The 17,378-nt window shown below is 38.4% G+C and overlaps 1 protein-coding gene across 6 annotated transcripts; it reads left to right on the top strand.

Annotated features, from left to right (window-relative positions):
• Positions 1-295: 295 nt before the first annotated feature.
• LOC117563008 lies at positions 296-17,320 on the top strand. 6 transcript variants are annotated; one of them, XM_034241114.1, is made up of 12 exons: positions 296-475; positions 10,928-10,974; positions 11,053-11,130; positions 11,590-11,732; positions 11,818-11,940; positions 12,031-12,088; positions 12,244-12,525; positions 13,465-13,601; positions 13,702-13,818; positions 13,956-14,013; positions 14,920-14,985; positions 15,081-17,320. In XM_034241114.1, the coding sequence occupies exons 2-12, from the start codon at positions 10,950-10,952 to the stop codon at positions 16,307-16,309; spliced, it is 2,316 nt and encodes a 771-aa protein (XP_034097005.1). In that variant the 5' UTR covers positions 296-475; positions 10,928-10,949; the 3' UTR covers positions 16,310-17,320. The 6 variants fall into 6 exon arrangements, with proteins under 6 accessions (XP_034097005.1, XP_034097006.1, XP_034097000.1 ...); XM_034241115.1 differs by having other exon boundaries at positions 12,247-12,525; XM_034241109.1 differs by having other exon boundaries at positions 11,818-12,088.
• The last annotated feature ends 58 nt before the right edge of the window (positions 17,321-17,378 follow it).

Below are 17,378 nucleotides of genomic sequence, written 5' to 3' on the forward strand. Positions count from 1 at the left end.
TTAACATTTTGCACTTTAAGTAGAGGATAATAGTTTAACTTTTACTTCAGTAAAATGTTAAAGGATTAGGCTACCTCTTATTAACAAAGTTATTCTAAACTAATATCTGAATAACTTCTACTTCAATCACTGTCAAACTGACCTTAACTATCACAACAAAATGCCTAATAAGCCACACCCTAACATTATTTTAACCCTAAAGAAAGACTATGAGAAAGACGCACGCACGCACGCACACACACACACACACACACACACACACACACACACACACACACACACACACACACACACACACAAGGCTGAAGGTGTTGATTTGATTGGCCAACGTAGAGACGTCATTCTCGCAATCTTGAATCGGTACAACCTAAAGATAAACCTGACAAACGGTGGATGTGATCCCCAACGTTAACCACTATGTCGCTTAATTGTGGATTCTAGATCTACAAGAGAGACCGATACTAACTTTCTAGCGGTAAGTTAACCTACAGTAGGAAGTCAGCGTCTTTCACTTAATCCTGTTAACAAGTAAGTTTCAGTTGTATTGTTTCGATGGGACGTCGGACTTTAGCTTGTTAGTTGTTTGGTTGCTCAGATAACAGAAATGTTTGTTTATTTTCTATCTGTAGGGTGAACAAACATCAATATTTGTGACCTTACGTTTAGTCAAGTTACGTCGTTAATACGTTTTATTGATAACACACATGTTTACTAACTTATTCTTAAAACACGTGTAACGTGAGTTTACGTTAATTGACAACGGTTAACGGTAGTGAACAGCCGTTAAGTATTGTATTTAACTCTACGGGGAAACGTGGGTAAGTTAGCTGTAATTAGCTAGAAGTTTCACATGAGTGTCGTTACCTAACTGGTCAATATTATTCTTATGTACAACTTACCACTCTTCTTTTATGAAACTGTTGTGTAAAATAACAACACCAAAAATAACGAACGAAGCTTTTTAAGTTGTCCCTGCTAAACAGCCTGCTTACGCTGGTTTGATTTACAGTGGTGCAAAAAGTACATTTACTCAAGTGCTGTACTTTTAAAAACAAATACTTTTGATTCAACTTTAACTTTTAGGTACTTTTCAGAAATGTAATGCATTTCTAAAAAATAAATGTGTGGATTAACAGTTTATGGTACAAAATAGTAAAATTATACGAAATATTACAAAAGTCAATACTTTGAGTAGAATGCTGTAAACATTATCTAATGTCATATAGTAAATCACACATGAAGTACATTGTACTGATAATACTTCTGTAGTTTTACTTAAGTACGGTTTTGAATGCAGGAGTTTAATTGTAATGGAGTATACAATCATGAATGTATTGTATGGGCATATATATGTCTCGTAATTATTTGTGTGAACATAAAAAGAATTATATAAATATGTGATTTGTAAATGTAAAACACCATCCACAAATGCATTTAAAAGATTTGCAAACTCACAAATACATTTGCAAGTGTAAAACGGATCTGCAAATACGCTAAATATTTTCACAAATAAAATAAAAAGATCTGTGAATATCTCTTTAACATTTACAACTTGCGATCAGGCATTTGTGAATCCATTTTGTATTTGTTGACCAAAAATGCACTTTCGGATCTCAAATCTCTGCTCGTGGATCTCACATTTCTGCTTGTGGATCGTCTTTTTACACACACGGAATTTTGAGACATATTTTCTGCCGGATTGCGTTCCGATAATCCAAAAATCAGCTCCTAAATTCTAACCCTATCTCCTATTCCTTGACCTCTGAGTGAAACGTCACGGGGTTAAGGGATAGTGGATAGGAGAATTCAAAAGGACTTAGAAGAAGATACTGTGGTACTTTAGAGAATCCGAATGCACTTTCACTATCCGTGTTTATGATGCGCCAGCGGACGTCATGAATGTGCGTCTGCTGCTGTGGGGAAACTATGGAAACTACAGTTTTCTATACAGCGACTACAACATGGATGTTTAATAAGAACGAGGGACTACTGTAAACTCATCTAGAGACTCTGCACCGTGCTCTGATGCTGTTGCTTTATGCTTTATGAACGTGGACAACAGAGAAACATATTCTTCATGACCAAAGTTGGAATTGAAATAAAAAAGGAAAGTGAAACTTATGCTCGTCATCACCCTCTCCCTCCGGTACATTAATACAAATGATCCCAATACGTATGATTGTATGAAAATATCTTAAAATCAATACAAATGTATTTATTATAAACGTTAGTCCTTAACATCTATCACTGTGTATATCACCATTCAAACATCTTTTACAAGTTGAACAAACTTCACACAGCTCAGTAAAGACTGTGAAATGTTGACTTTATTTGATCATTTCAGTAAAAACTAACGTTCATATTTCTCTTTTTGATTATAATACTGATGAAAGTTCAAAACAAAGCACTTTGGCAACTTACCACATACGTTTTAAAATGCTTAATAAGCCCCGTAACTTTCATGATATCATTTCTCGGTCATAATCGGTTGTTTCCGTGAACGGCCGACTGTTGAGTGACGGCAAATGCTGTGGCTGCAATGCATTGTGGGGCAGCATTTTCTCCTCTCCTTTCGGTTAGGGAGGTCCAGTGGTTCCTAAGCTAAAGGAGGTTATAAAGGAAGTTTGAAACCTCCTTTCCTTTCATTTGGAGAATTGGAGCGGCACTTATCATGGCTGCCAGTGAGGGACTTCCGGGTCATTTCACTCCGTTAGGAAGGTTCCTAAGCTAAATGGACTATTGGAACGCAACGCCGGTCTCTTCTAAACTCTACTCGTGTCACTCGGTTACTTTCGGAAACCACGTGATGACCTGCTGATGGCGACATTTCCGCATGATTTCAAAGTAAGAGCATGATGGTTTGTTTAATGCTCTGTTTTTTTTATTATAATGAACAGCGGAACGTTAGATGCATTCTTTATCACCATCATCATCATGTTATAGTGATACAGTTAGTTTGTGTTAGTTTATTGGTTCAATACAGCATATATCGAGCACTTTCGTTGATGTTGAAGTACGTATACGCCACTTTCGGATCCCGGAGGGGGGGTTGCATCTTTCTGGAACTTTTTAACAAGGGTCATCCAAGACATTAAAGTGTGGTGGTGTAAGACTTTGTGTAGATCCGTGGCGCACATGGCCCGAGTGATTTTTGCTGTTGGGACTCGGGTTTGAGTCCAGCATGAACTTTTTTGTTATTTTCATGTCGATGCATACTGAATATTATGTTTGAATAGAGGATTCCTAATATTGTTTGCCGAGACCAACATTAATGACCCATCAGCATTTTAAAGTCTACCTGCACATGCAGCAATGACATTTCTGCTGCTATCTTTGCAAAACGAGTTAACAGTCACATCTTATCTGGATGAGTGCTGCAGAATACTGTTTTTATAAGGGATAAATGTGTGTGTGTAGTCTTTCATATTAAACATGATCGCTGGTCGATAGCCACAGAAGTCGTAACACAGTTTAACCTGGGCAGGTCCCATTTTTCCCTGGGCGGTTCACAGCTGAAGACTTCTCCACGCTGCTTTCAAACTGTGACTAAACAACGTGTGCTTCACTTGGAGGCTGTCTGAAGGTGTACACAGGTCTCAGATGGACTTGGTATCACATTAAGAATGATATTCAGTAATAAGTCTGGCAACAATAGCTGGTTTAAATGATTTATTGGAGCTTGCAACGTTTTGAACAGACATCCCCAGTCAACTCGTTTTTCTTTTTGTAGTCCCCGCTATTCGCGTCCGGATATCTCCATCGTAACCACAACCTCACACACTGGTACTGAATGTGCATCAAAGTCTTCCTACCGAGCCAAATATACCAAAAGATTTATGTAAACGACAGAAGAAAGCGATCGAAATGTGTATTTCAGTCGAAGGCCACGCCCCCCACCGCTGTAAACCAGTTGATCGGGGAACCAGTTAATCCGGAACAGGGGCAGCTGGCAGCGAAGCAGCCCAGATAAAACTCTTTCTTCATTGTTTGTTGTGTATTCAGTCAAGCGGGTCAAAGTTACAATGTAAAATTGTAAGTACAATGTAAAGTCCTGTACTCTGCAGGTGCCGGTAAAGAGCAATACAATGACAAAACCTTTCCAAACAAAACAACTAGTAGGTAGGTAGGTAGGCAGGCAGGTATAGTAGGTAGGCAGACAGGTATAGTAGGTAGGCAGACAGGCAGACAGGCAGACAGGCAGACAGACAGACAGACAGATAGATGGATAGGTAGATAGACAGATGGCTAGATAGATAGACGGACAGATAGATGGATATCATATATAGATAGACACTTAATTCATCCCAAATTGTGAAATGTGTGGAAACAAGTATAAACACAATAACATTAAATACAAATGAAAGCAATAGACAGTAATATGTATGCATATACAGTAGAAAGGACACGATGAATATTATAACATTTAATGTAGCCTTACTATGAAGGCTGACCTAAATACGGTGCTTTTCTACAGATTACTTTATTACTGCACTGGTAAAGTAAAATTAGGCCGATTAATAAGATGTGAAGTGCTTTGTAACTTTGACCCGCTTGACTGAATACCAAGCGGCAAACTGTGGGGTAGAGCCGGGACGCCAATACGGAAGTGCCACACACTGCAGTTCATACATCGGCCGATAGGCGATGGCTGCAGAAAGGAGCAATTTCCATAGACCCCCATGTTAAAATGCCCAATTTTACAGCAGAAAAAAACATGTTTCTACACCTGGCTCCATACATTTTATTATCGATATAGTTAGATTCCACCTTCATGATTATGTGAATTGTTTTCTAACACGACCCTTTTATTTATATTAGGTCTTAAAGATTTTGCATAAATTAGGGCGTGGTCACATTGAGTGACAGCTCTGTCAAGTGACTGCTGCTGCTAGCTTCTTGTCTCTCTGCTAGCTGCTCCGTGAAGCTAGCTACAGGGACTCTGCCTGGTCAGTTCATCCAGGAAACACAACTTGAAGCCGGCCGTGGTTGTTTGTTCTTCATGCTTATATATCGGACTATTGTGACTCGCTCTGCGGTTAAAACAGACGGTGCATGCATGCGGTTTTGCGGTAAGTGAAAATCGAGTACTTATTTATGTGTTAATGATTTTAATCGGCTACGTAATGAATGTTAAGGCTTGATTTAGTGTGTAAGCGAGTGGTAGCTACATCGGTGCTAACGATGCTAATCGTAGCCTACAAGTTAAAATCATAGACTGTATATATAAAGGTTAAAACGAAATAGACAAGTGTTAAGCGTTAAGTGGGATAATACTGTAGAACAAACGGCTTCTGTTTGAGGTTGATAAAATAAGGTCATCCTTGTAACTTAGAGATATTTTATTATGTAGGTAGGAACTGTATGCATCGCAAAGGTTAATTTAAATTGGCTATGCTCAAGTGTGTAGACAAGCTAACGTCGAAGTAGTGTATGTGAAATCAACCTCACAATAAGATGTGTGTATATATTACAAATAATAATGTCATATTTCAAGATGATTACTTAGATATTACAATATGGTTGGTTGAGCTGGAGTTCATTATTGAGCTTACACGTTAACGTCACAGTCATCTGAAGAACGAACCCAAACCTTGTTGTTTTTATTAATTGCATTACCAAATGGGTATCAAATAAACGGTAAGCATTGGTAACACAACTTCCAAAGTTACAGTAAAATAAAAAGGACCCTGACTCGGACAATACACAATCCAACATGTTCAACAGAAGATAATAAGTTATATTGTTTGTACACATGGTTCTTTACATATATATCTGTTTGTTTAAAGTGTCCAGGTGATGCAGACAGGCTGGACCAGAGAGTGAGAGATAGAACTGGACTCCTCACAGCAGTGAACTTCAGCACAGGTACAAATACTCTTTTTTTTCATACTGTACAAAGAATCAAGAAAGATATTGGTTTAAATGAATGAAGTATTGACTTTAATACACTGATATGTATTCCATTAAACAATACTAAATACTAGATCACCTACACATCAGTTAAAGGGATAGTGGAAATGGAACCTCAAATAGTTTCGTTTTAACTTATATACAAGCATAATTACGTACCAAAACAATCACACCTGATTAAAAAAATATAATAATTGCCTTACGCATGTTAGAAGCACTTTATTGCAGCTTCCCCGAAGTTTTTTAGAAACGAAATGTTCGACTCAGCCAAACCGGAAGTGACGAAAACTTAGGAAGACGATACGATAACAAACCATGGCGTCTATGCAGAATGAACGTGGAAGGGCAAATATACCAGACAAAGAAGAAGGATTGTACGAGGTATCCAGTGATGATAGCGAGTCAGAAACATCCTCTCGGCTTTCCTACGAAAATGTCGTTTTAGGAACTGAATCTGAATCCGGTTCAGTAAGCGACGATGGTGACAATATTGAGCCAGACGATGGACCATTACGTCCTTATTTGTTCGAGCCCGAGCCCGAGGTGATTTCATAACATACCAGGGTCAGGTTCACATAAATTATCTTGTCACAATTATTATTGTATATGTAACAGCCTTATGGGCATTAATTACATGAATAAATTGAAATGAATTGTATACTAGCATGATATACAGCTAGAGCCAATCGGTCTTTTGACGTAGTAGGGTCCTAATCCTAGGCTAGCCAGGCTGCCTGTCAAGTGTAGGCTGTACTCACAGTACTGTTAGTCTATCATGTCTATATGATGACTGTAGTGTACACATTCGACACTGTGTACTGGATAAATGGCGTTGTACAAAATGGTACAGGCTAATGATGCATTAAATCAACAAGAAAACATAATAAAATACTCACTTCTTATGTATTCCACTTTCAATTTGAGCTAGAGACCGAGGAATCTCGAAACAATCGTCAGTAAAATGACGGGAGCACACGACTGCCGAATTACTCGTCAGCTTCGGCTCCGTGAAGTTTGCCCGTGTTATCTGAACAAATTTCACCCACTGACGACGAATGGCTGGGTTTCTTGGAAACGCATGCGTCGATACGCCATTCTCTGCATTTGCTGTCGCACTACAGCCATACAAAACACATCTATTCACCATAATAAAGGTCGGCTATTCACATGCAAATGCTATTGAATGTCCGCCATTGTTTGTGCCCGTCTTCCTATGCTCTCGTCATCACCCGAAGATTCCCGACGATTCCCGAAGTATTTCGTTTCATTGAGATGGCACAGTAAAATTGAAAATAAAATGAAACTAGGCGCATGAAATTAAAAAAAATTGTTTATTATGCTCATTTTTAATAAAAATACATAAGTTAAACCCAAAATTCGCGGATTTCCACTATCCCTTTAAGTTGAGGGTTTTTTCCATGCAAATAGTTACATTTTAGATATTTAGCAATATGACTTTGTCAGCTTTCTAATTTAATGTATTGAAGGCAAAGATATTTAACACATAGTGAGAACTGTCTGCTACTATTTATCTCTCAATATTGTCTGTAGAAAACGTGGTAAAAGTTATTCTTTCAGTGAGACAACAGAGCAAGCTTCTACAGTTGCACTACGTTTTGATAACAGTTCAATATTATTTTGATAATAACATATATTTCAATGTTGATGAACTTCATACTGTTCATTCATAATCTGATTGTCTTTGTAGCTCTGTTGAAATAAAAAAAAATTACAATTACAAAATAATTATATCTACAGCCCCTAAACACACAAACACACCGCTTTCATAAATAACACACTTGTTCTGCAATAATATGTTTTATGTTTCCTGTCATTTTTGTTAGGAAAGGACATGTCTGAAAGACACGACATTTTCTCCTTCTCTGAGGGTCAAGAAGAACATCCAAGAGGAACATTAAAAGCTGATGTTATGAGATTTTAAGACCAGTACAGGACATTCGCTAAGAAACTACACTTTTATTGTGAAAACAGTCAGCTGATCGAATGCAGCTATTTCCACATCTACACTCCATCAGCTGATTATTTCTATTTGCCTCGCTTTATGAGCTTCACATCACTTGTGCCTTGTACCGCAGAGTTTGCAACGTCACAAATAATCTTCAGTCAGATGTGAATGTGTAATCTAACATTTTCAGTAAGAATAATGGACAAAAGGAGTGCAAATACAATTTATTGAAATGTGAACCAAAAGTTAATCAAATGTTTTAAATAAAAGCACATATGGACAGAAGGTGTAAACCTATTAAATGTATAAGTAAACACATTTAGTCAAATAAAGTGACAGACTAGGCCTGTGCAGTTGGTATCAGCTATGCGACAGACTAGGCCTGTGCAGTTGGTATCAGCTATGCCCAGCATGGGCTCCTCCATCAGGCCTGGTCCTCCTCGCAGAGGAAAGACCCTCAGTCCTCTCCAAACCAACAGACAGGACGTCCATCACACAGAGGTTTCACCCTGAAGTCTCTGCAGCTCTCTGGACACCACGCTGTCTCAATCTGTCCACACTGAATATGAGAGGGGGAAAATGAAAATAATAAATGCTTTAGACAATAAGAAATATACAGTTGACTGTTGAGTTGCTCAGTTTTTTTAGATTGTCAATACTATTACTGTATAACTAATATATCGGGTTAAGAGGCACCTTCAAATAAAGATTGGTCTTTAAATACATGTTGTCTTTTGAATTGTTTGTCTAAAGCAGGGGTGCCCAACCAGTCGATCGACCGGTCGATCGCGGGGAGATTCCCAGTCGATCGCGAGATGTGTCTAAAAATAGAACAACAATATTCTGTTATATCGTTAATGTCCTATAACATAATCTTCCCGTGCCAGAATAATGCACTTGAACGCACCAAAGCTTTGTGATTGGCCGGCGTGACCCCATGTGTCGGGGCGTGGCTGGTGGGCAGTGGGCACTATTTCGCTGACGTTGTCCGTGTCAACAGGAGTGACAGTCCGCACACACACAAGATCACAATTATGGCAGAAGCAAAAAATCCCAAAATATATAATTTTCACTCCGAGTGGGAGGATGATCATTTTTGTATCTATTCCAATTCAAAGTCCATCTGTCTCATCTGCAATGCGAGGCTTTATCGAAGAAGGGTCATTTAGGAGCGGCATTTCAAAACAATGCACAAAAGCTACGAGACGGAATTCCCTCCTAATTCTGCCCTACGCTCCAAAAGGTGAGGGACCTGAAAGGACAGCTAAATGCACAGCAGTCCATTTTCACCAGGCCCAACAACAAGAGCAAGGCTGCTACCATAGCATCTTATCGTGTCAATCACGTTCTTGCGTAACACATGAAGTCAAAGACGGCGAAGTTGTGAAAGAAGCATTCCTGGAGGCTGCCCACGCGCTTTTAGGGGACAGTAAAAATAACAGAAGCATTTCAACAGGTTTTTGATATAATAAAAACTCAAGTTAGATACCGTTATTAATCAGCTTTAAGTTTTAGTTTGTTTGAACTTATTCATTATAATTATTGTACAAAATGGTATAAGACTGCAAACTTAAATTGATTATAGTCTATTATCAATTCAGGTTAAGAAACTAGTATTGCTTGCATCCTATTTTAAAAAGAAATTTCTTTTTATACTCGACTAAAATACAACAAAAAAAGGGTTTGATTCTATAAATGTTGTCTTTTTTATTGCACTTTGGCAGCAGATTCCTGTGTAGCTTCAGATCTGAGTTGTCTTATTAGTAAGCCTAATTTATACTTTTGTAGCAACACTATTTTTATATAATGGCAAAGAAAGGGTTCAGAGTCTTTTCTTTTTTTCCTGTGTCATATGTGGCTGCACTGTTCAATGTTTCTTGAAAACATTACCCACTGTAGTGACGTGTGAATAAACTCCAACTCTGTATCAACAACATTGTTGTGTAACTTCAGTTAAATACTTGTATGTGTGTAGATTAGAAAGAGGTAAGATAAAGGATCTGCAGTATTTTATGGAGTATTAAAGGTCAGTTTTATACAAGAAGTGTGTATTTACCTAGTAGGCTGTCAGTAATGGCTACATTTGCAAATTTATTTGTGAGTTTGCAAATCTTTAAATGCATTTGTGGATGGTGTTTTACATTTACAAATCACATATTTATACACAAAGAATTGTTATGTTCACACAAATAATTATGAGACATATCAATGCCCATAGTATTGGTACTATTACTAAAGTAAAGACTGAATAGTTCTATCAGTTTATCAGTGACAGCAGTACAAGACTTCCTGTGTCTTGTGTAACCCCATTTCCTGCTGCTATGATTCACTTTGAAGTGTCTACATACCTCTGTATATGGACTACAAACTTATTGAACGTTGGCATTCATTATTTGCAGAAGGCTACCATAATTACATCGTTGAATAACAGTTAAATATGATTTAGTTTTTTATTTCTTTATAATTAAAAACATTAACATTTTATTTCAAACTTTTGAAAAGTCACAATCCTGTTTGAACAATGTGTTGATATTGCGCGCCATCTTGTGGCTAGTTTGTAAAAAGGCACAGTTTATTATTTTCTATGGTCATTTTATTAGTATAACAAATCTAAAATTCAGATACAAGCAGGATATGACATATACTGTCTTTGGATTAGACATGTACACAACTCTCACAAAACGAAATATGTCAAAAATGACTTGAAGTATTAGTTGTAATTGTGTTAATTCACCATGTAAAGGCACAGGGTATTGCACATTTTCCTGAAAATTGTGGTGAAACAAATATAACCGGACCCTAATACTTTGTTTCACCATGTAGAGTGAAGGTTTGTAAACTTAGTGAGGATAAGGGAAACTTTACATGACATTAAAATACATTTTCCTCTACATGGGGACTGCTGTTTTAGGTAGAGTTTATAGTTTTATGATAACGATGGTCAGAGGTCGATCATGGCTGACCCTAATTTACTTTTTTAATAACTATTCAGGCACAAACAAAGGCAAATTATAAGTAATAACTGTAATCTCCAACCTTAACTGTATGCAGGTGGTGATTCTACAAAGGCAGTATGCAGCCGGTTGAAGCACAAAAAGGTATGTCTTTCTTTGACAGGTCTGCCATGCCTACACTATTTTTTTATTAAGTGTTTTTGATGCATTCTCTGTTTGTAGGTGTTTCTACCAAAAGCCAGCTGTTGGATTCTCTGAAGGTTTATCTGAACAACAAGAGCAGATTACAACCCATCATCGGTCTGTAGAAAAAAATACTTATTTTGTGTATGTTGTGTATCCTGTTGGGCTGTAGCAAATGTTTTCCTCTTGTTGTGTCTGTCATCACATTTTACAGCATCATATCCCTAAGAAAAAGGAAATCCTTGATCCGACAATTAGATTTGTTGGAGTTAAGGAGTTAGTCTTTTTTACTAAATAAAATTGCTTTAACGAATATAACTCGTCAGTCACATGAGTCCCGTGTGTGTGCCGCAAGCAGGAGAGCAAAACATTTTTGACTGCATTGATGTTATAATAATAATATTTATCTGCAACTATGCAGAAATACCATTAATACGAATAAATAGAAGAGCAAAAAAAACGCTGCTCAGCAATAGTATGTTTAATGAAGTATTTTAAACCCAACGTTATTAATGAAGTTTCGGTGTATTTGGTACAGCCTGTATTGAAATAACTTGTCACTTCATGTACATTCAGGCCTGGGCAGTATTATAGAATGTGTGAAGGCCGGTACACATAACAAAGAAATATTGTTCCTGTGTGAGGTATGTGTGTGTCAACTTAATAAAGCTGACATGCGAAACCACATCATGGGAAGTCTCCACAGATACAACTACATTGTAAGTAGTACTGTAGAAGAAGTCACGATAAGAGTTTATGTGCTGACTTGGATCTTAGGTAATTAAGTGTTGTTGTGTTTCACAGAAAGCCTGGCACCCCCACTTAGTGTCTGAATGGAAGGAGAAGTCTGACCTGTCTAAGCTGGCCTGGCCACTCATGGAGATGGCTAAGACACTTGAGGGGAAGGAAGGGCCCGGAGACGTCCAGGTATGTTGTTTAACTGTGTACGTTGTGGATGCAAACAGATGCATGTTTGGATATGAGCCCTCACATCTTTGTGTGTACATTCATATAAAGTGGTTAGAGCTCGAAGATGCTGTATACCAGAGGATAGCAACAAACAGCGAGAATGACGGTCAGTGAGTTGTAACACAAGTCTCAAACCCTCTTCAATTCCACCTCTTCTCATTTGTCTATTATGTGTCTTTTTTTTTTCCTATATATGCATGTCCCACTTTTATTTGATTTGTTTTACTCCACATCAGTCTCTTTTTCTTTTTAACACCACAGCAGTAACTCTGATAACTATCTTGAGAGACCAGCAGGGTGAAACTGAAAGCCTTTCAGAGAGCACATCTACACAGCCGGAGCAAGATTCCCCCCAATCTCAGAGGATTGTATTACTTTCCAAAAACCGACAAGGACAGATCTCCGAAGTGCCAGAGACAAATTTAACAATAGATGTAATCAAGTCCACACGGCGTTTAGAGAACACTTCACCTGAACCCTCCCTGCCATCAGAGAACTGCAGCAGCTCTCTGGATGGCTACACGGGAACCGAGCCTCTTATTGGTGAGCACAAAAAAATATATAAAGGTCTTCCTATTGTAGCTCGTCTAAATACAATTTACTAGCATATTCACAAGCCATGTTTCAAGCTCATGTTATTCTTTAAACTTGGCTATACATGCAAAGACGGCATCCATAAATACACATTGCTGTCTGTAGCTACATAGAGAGGCGAAGTCCCTCCCTTTCTGGGGGACCTCCATGGGACCTTATTTCAGAAAAAGTATGTATTGAAGTCAATGGGGAGAGAAAGATTATCTTTCGATCCCGTTTGAATTGTGCCACAAATTACACATATGATGTTTGTCAATTTAAAAGATAATTTTGCAAGTAAAAAAAAAAAAAAAAGTGTTGTAAAACTGAAGTAACACTTTTGTTTGTGTGAAACCGCTCAATGAACTACATCTCCCGTCCCACGGCTGTCACGTTGGCACATTTCACTTCTTTCTTTCAGAATGAGGCGAAAAGTATTAAAAGAGGTGAAAATCACTCCAAGTCTGGGAATGTTGAGAGCTGTTCATACACAAAAGGGGAGTTAGTCGGTTCCGTAAGAGACAGCATGCGGGATTCTGGGATTTGTAGTCTTTCTAGTTGCGTATTTTCCATAGTCTGATATTTCAACAGTTTTACGACAAATTGTGACTTTTTTGACATGGAAATTCTTTTTTAAGATTGACAATCATCATATGTGTAAATCGTGGCACAATTCAAACGGGATCGAAAGATAATCTTTCTCTCCCCATTGACTTCAATACATAATTTTTCCGAAATAAGGTCCCATGGGTCGGAAGTAGATGGGCGGGACTTCGCCTCTATTACTACTAATAAGTCCTGAGATAGGTAATGATGTTATCTATCTTGTTGCAAGAAAGCAAATCAGTTACATTTCCAAAATGTCAAACTCCTGCTTTAACAGAAGCTGCTTCCATGTGTTTGCCACAGGTCTTCTCCGGGTTGTTGAATGCAGAGGTGAAGATGGCCGCACATACTGTTTCTTATGTCACTGCTGCCGCATCAGAGCCAACGAGAATGACATCATTGATCACCTAACCAGAACTTCCCATCTCATCAACTACTTGGTATGTTTGTTGTGGAACAATGATTGAAATGAACAAGAGCATAAATACTACATCCAAAGGCTGTATAGAAAATGCTAAGTAAAACTTTTGTTTTGTGTAGATGGAAACTCATCCTGAGCAGGTTGAGGTCATTCTGGCAGATATTAATGACGACTATCAGCTTCTCGTATCACTGGCCATGGAGGTGGAGAAAGAAGAGGGCAGAGGGGAGATGAAGGTAATATATTTTTTCTTTTACTGTATTTACAGATTATCCTGCCTTGGGAATGCTAACCTATTTGTTCATTTATTTACGATAAAGGTTTAGAGTTCACTTGTACTCATTTTCCATCGAAATGCTGTGATTTTTCCCAGGTGATCAAGACACCAGAATCACTCGGTATTCAACTGACTGGTAAAAGTTACCACTGGTGTAAGTACAGATGCACGTCCATCCTCTTTTTTCTTTTTTGCCCTTAAACTATTCACCTCAGATTCATTTCTTTAAAACAGGTGGTGTTCTTCTAGTTTGAAAACTCAACTTCCTCCTGACTTTAAAAAAAGAATGCATGCCGTAATCCCCATGAAACCAAGGAGACCCCAAGCCTCAGTTCTTCATGAGATGAGATAAAAAGTAGAACCTTTCAGCCCTTGTAGAAGATAACCCTTAGTGAGCAGAGTGGAAACCAAAGAAACCAGCTGGAGCTTCACTTGAAGTTTATTAAAACTTGTACAAGGAAAACAGGGTGAGCCATATAAGTGAATACCTATCAATTCTGGAGCACAGCCTTTCCCTAGGGATATTAAACATACATAGGATCAGATGGATTGGGTTGGAGGCTCCTCGGATTTCAATAAAACAGCCGTAATCTCTCTTTTTTGTTGTTGTTTACTCTGAGACTGCTTGTGACCTTGCATGCCAAAGACAAAAGAGCAGTCACAACTCTTATCTCTTGTGCAGCTGTAGACCAACAGCCCTAGCTTTTTGTTGACAAGAGAATTACCTGACATGGTGCGAGCCATAACAGGACACTAGGACCTAAGACCCACTGTAGTGTTGAAATTAATGTGCATTACTAAAAAGGCAAGGATGACATCATAACTCCTTTCAGCAACATTTGTAAAAGGATAAGGAGAGTAGTTCATAAACTATTTTCCTTCTTTATTCTTGTCAGTCTCTTAATGTTCATTAAGCCTTAACTTTTACCAGTGTCCAACAAGTGTTTATTTACCTGCATTTAATCAACTATTTGCCTTTTCTTTTACCCATTGGATTTTTAGTGCAGATGCTTGTGTACATATGTTTGTATATCCCCTGTATTGTTTTCCTCTTTTCCAGGTGTAAAGATGATGAGTAATGGAAGGAAACATCCAGACATCCAAAAGCCGAAAAGAGCCAATAAAGGTGTGTGTCTATTGAAGCAACATTTTACTTATGTAATTTCCTGTTGCTCATTGAGTGAGTTTATACTTTTTTGTGATGTGTGAACAACCCTTCAGATCAAGGCATGCCAGAGAAATGTGCCGTGGTGCTTTCGCAATGGCCAAAGAGTAGGAGCACTAAGAGGAAAATGAGGGGAGTGACAAATCCTGTGTTTAAGGTAAGCCTGCCTCTAACCAAAGGTTCTCTGCTGCTGAAGAGGAGTCCGTTCATCATGGACAGCCTTCCTGTGTCCTCTGCATTCCCCCATTCACCGGACTCGGATCTTCCAGAGTCGCCAGAGTTCCACTCAGAGGATCGTGAGGTGGACTATGACACTGAATCATTTGCAATAAACCCAGCTGAAGAATCCGTTCAACATCAGCAAGATCGCCACAGTGGAGAAGGACAGGCTGGTCCATTCATGGAACCAGAAAGAAACGTCACAGTGACTCCGTATCAACAGATGGATGGACATTATAATGGCAATGAATACTTTAACCCTTCAAAAGACATAACCAGAACAACATATCAAAAGGTTTATGGGGGAAATAATTACAACACACATCAAGGTTCTCACGTAAAATCAAATAAGAGGGTTTACGAAGAGGGGCCAAATGAAGGCCAACAGACTCAGAATGATTGGTCGACGCCTGCTGTGTCCCACACTCAGGACTGGCCATCCCATAACTCGGTCTACAGATATGAGACGGGTTCCACCGAGCAGTGGTACAATCCAACTCCACAAAGTGCAGTTGGCCCAAGAATTGAGAGATGCCAAGAGGTTAGCTTTGATGCTACTCAACATTATTACCAGCAACAACCGCCAACTCAGTACATGGCACACAATCATCAAAGTCTTCAGATAGGCAGTGCGGGACAGCACTGTTGGTCTGGTGATACGGCTGCTCATACAGATGCTGCTAGGGTCCAAATGCATCCTCACTTAGGAGATCCCCATGCACAAAATGGCAGTAATGCACCAGTGCCTGGAGCACAGTTTGAACCGAGTCAAGTGCAAACATACATGGAGTTTTCCGTTGGTCATGTCAAGACAGCTTCACAAAATGATGCGGCACAACCTACGGCCCATCAAGGCATCCAAGCAGGCTATGGGATGCAGTCTTTCCCCAACTACAATGCTGGACCTTGGACAAACCCTTACCAACACTTACCTCATCAAAACAGCGGTGGAGATGATGTTGGATGGGGGGGGTCTCAGTCAAATGCTTACATGCCACCTCAGCAAGCTCAGTGGTATTATGGAGCCCAGTCTGAGGTTAATTACCGAGCAGCTGGTTTGATTTGACGATTTCAGGAAGTACAGATAAAACATCTTCATGTATGTTAGCATTTCCAATTTTTTACTATGCAAATTTGGCAAACCCCCACTGACACCACGTTTCTATTGAAGGAGACATTTTTCTAGCACCATATAATGAAAACGCACACAGATGCGCCGGCTTAGGTTCTATTGGTGCTGTGGCATTTTTCTTTCTTCTTAAAATGTTTTCCCTAGTCTCTGTCAGAAATGGGAATCTCCTAATGGAGGGATGTTATGCCTTTCATTTTGAATGTTATTTAAAATGACCACATTTTTTTTTTTTTTCTTTACATTAAACAGAATTTCTTCTATTCTTTAATCAAAATCTAAAACAAATCTGATTGTGGACCATTGTGTTGAAATGTGCCTAGATAGTGACATATTTCCTTTGACATTAGGTGTTATAAGTGAAAGTGTATTTGTTGTATCATCTGGTTACAGAAAAGTTTTGCGCTGATTTATAAATTGTATTGGTTCAGAGCAACTGCTGATAAGTTATAAAGGTTCAAATCAGAATTTCTTCTATTCTTTCATCTAAAACCAAATCTGATTGTGGACCATTGCGCTGAAATGTGCCTAGATAGTAACATTATTTCCTTTGACACTGTTGGTGCTATGAGTAAAAGTGTATTTGTTGTATCATCTGGTTATAGAAAAGTTTTTTGGTGATTTATAAATTCTATTGGTTCAGAGCAACCGCTGATAAGTTATAAAGGTTCAAATCAGACTAAAGCTCAGTTTAAAAAAAAAAAGAAGACCAATTTCACTTTGTATGTTATGTTCAATATGTGCCTAGATAACTCCAAATAAGTATTACATTTACAATTAAAGTGAAGACCTACTTAAGGTTTGTGCCAACATTTATTTACTCTGTTTTTGAAAGACCTCTTTTTGCCTGTTTTGTGAACCACTAAAGATAGTATGTCGACAATGGTGTTCTAGGTTGGAACCAGTGTAACAATTATGTTCTGTTCAAAATAAATGCTTACTAAAACCTTTTTTTACTGTAGTTCTTCATTTTAGAGAGTTTCATTCAGAATAATTATCAAATAAA

Source organism: Gymnodraco acuticeps, unplaced genomic scaffold (assembly GCF_902827175.1).
Source record: "Gymnodraco acuticeps unplaced genomic scaffold, fGymAcu1.1, whole genome shotgun sequence".
NCBI lineage: Eukaryota > Metazoa > Chordata > Actinopteri > Perciformes > Bathydraconidae > Gymnodraco > Gymnodraco acuticeps.

Excerpts from the sequence above, each read along its gene's own strand:
- LOC117563008 (XM_034241109.1), top strand. The coding sequence starts at position 10,950 with ATGCAGCCGGTTGAAGCACAAAAAG. Across the intron at positions 12,089-12,243 it reads AACAAACAGCGAGAATGACG|CAGTAACTCTGATAACTATC; the intron begins GTCAGTGAGTTG and ends TTAACACCACAG. Across the intron at positions 14,014-14,919 it reads TGGTAAAAGTTACCACTGGT|GTGTAAAGATGATGAGTAAT; the intron begins GTAAGTACAGAT and ends CCTCTTTTCCAG.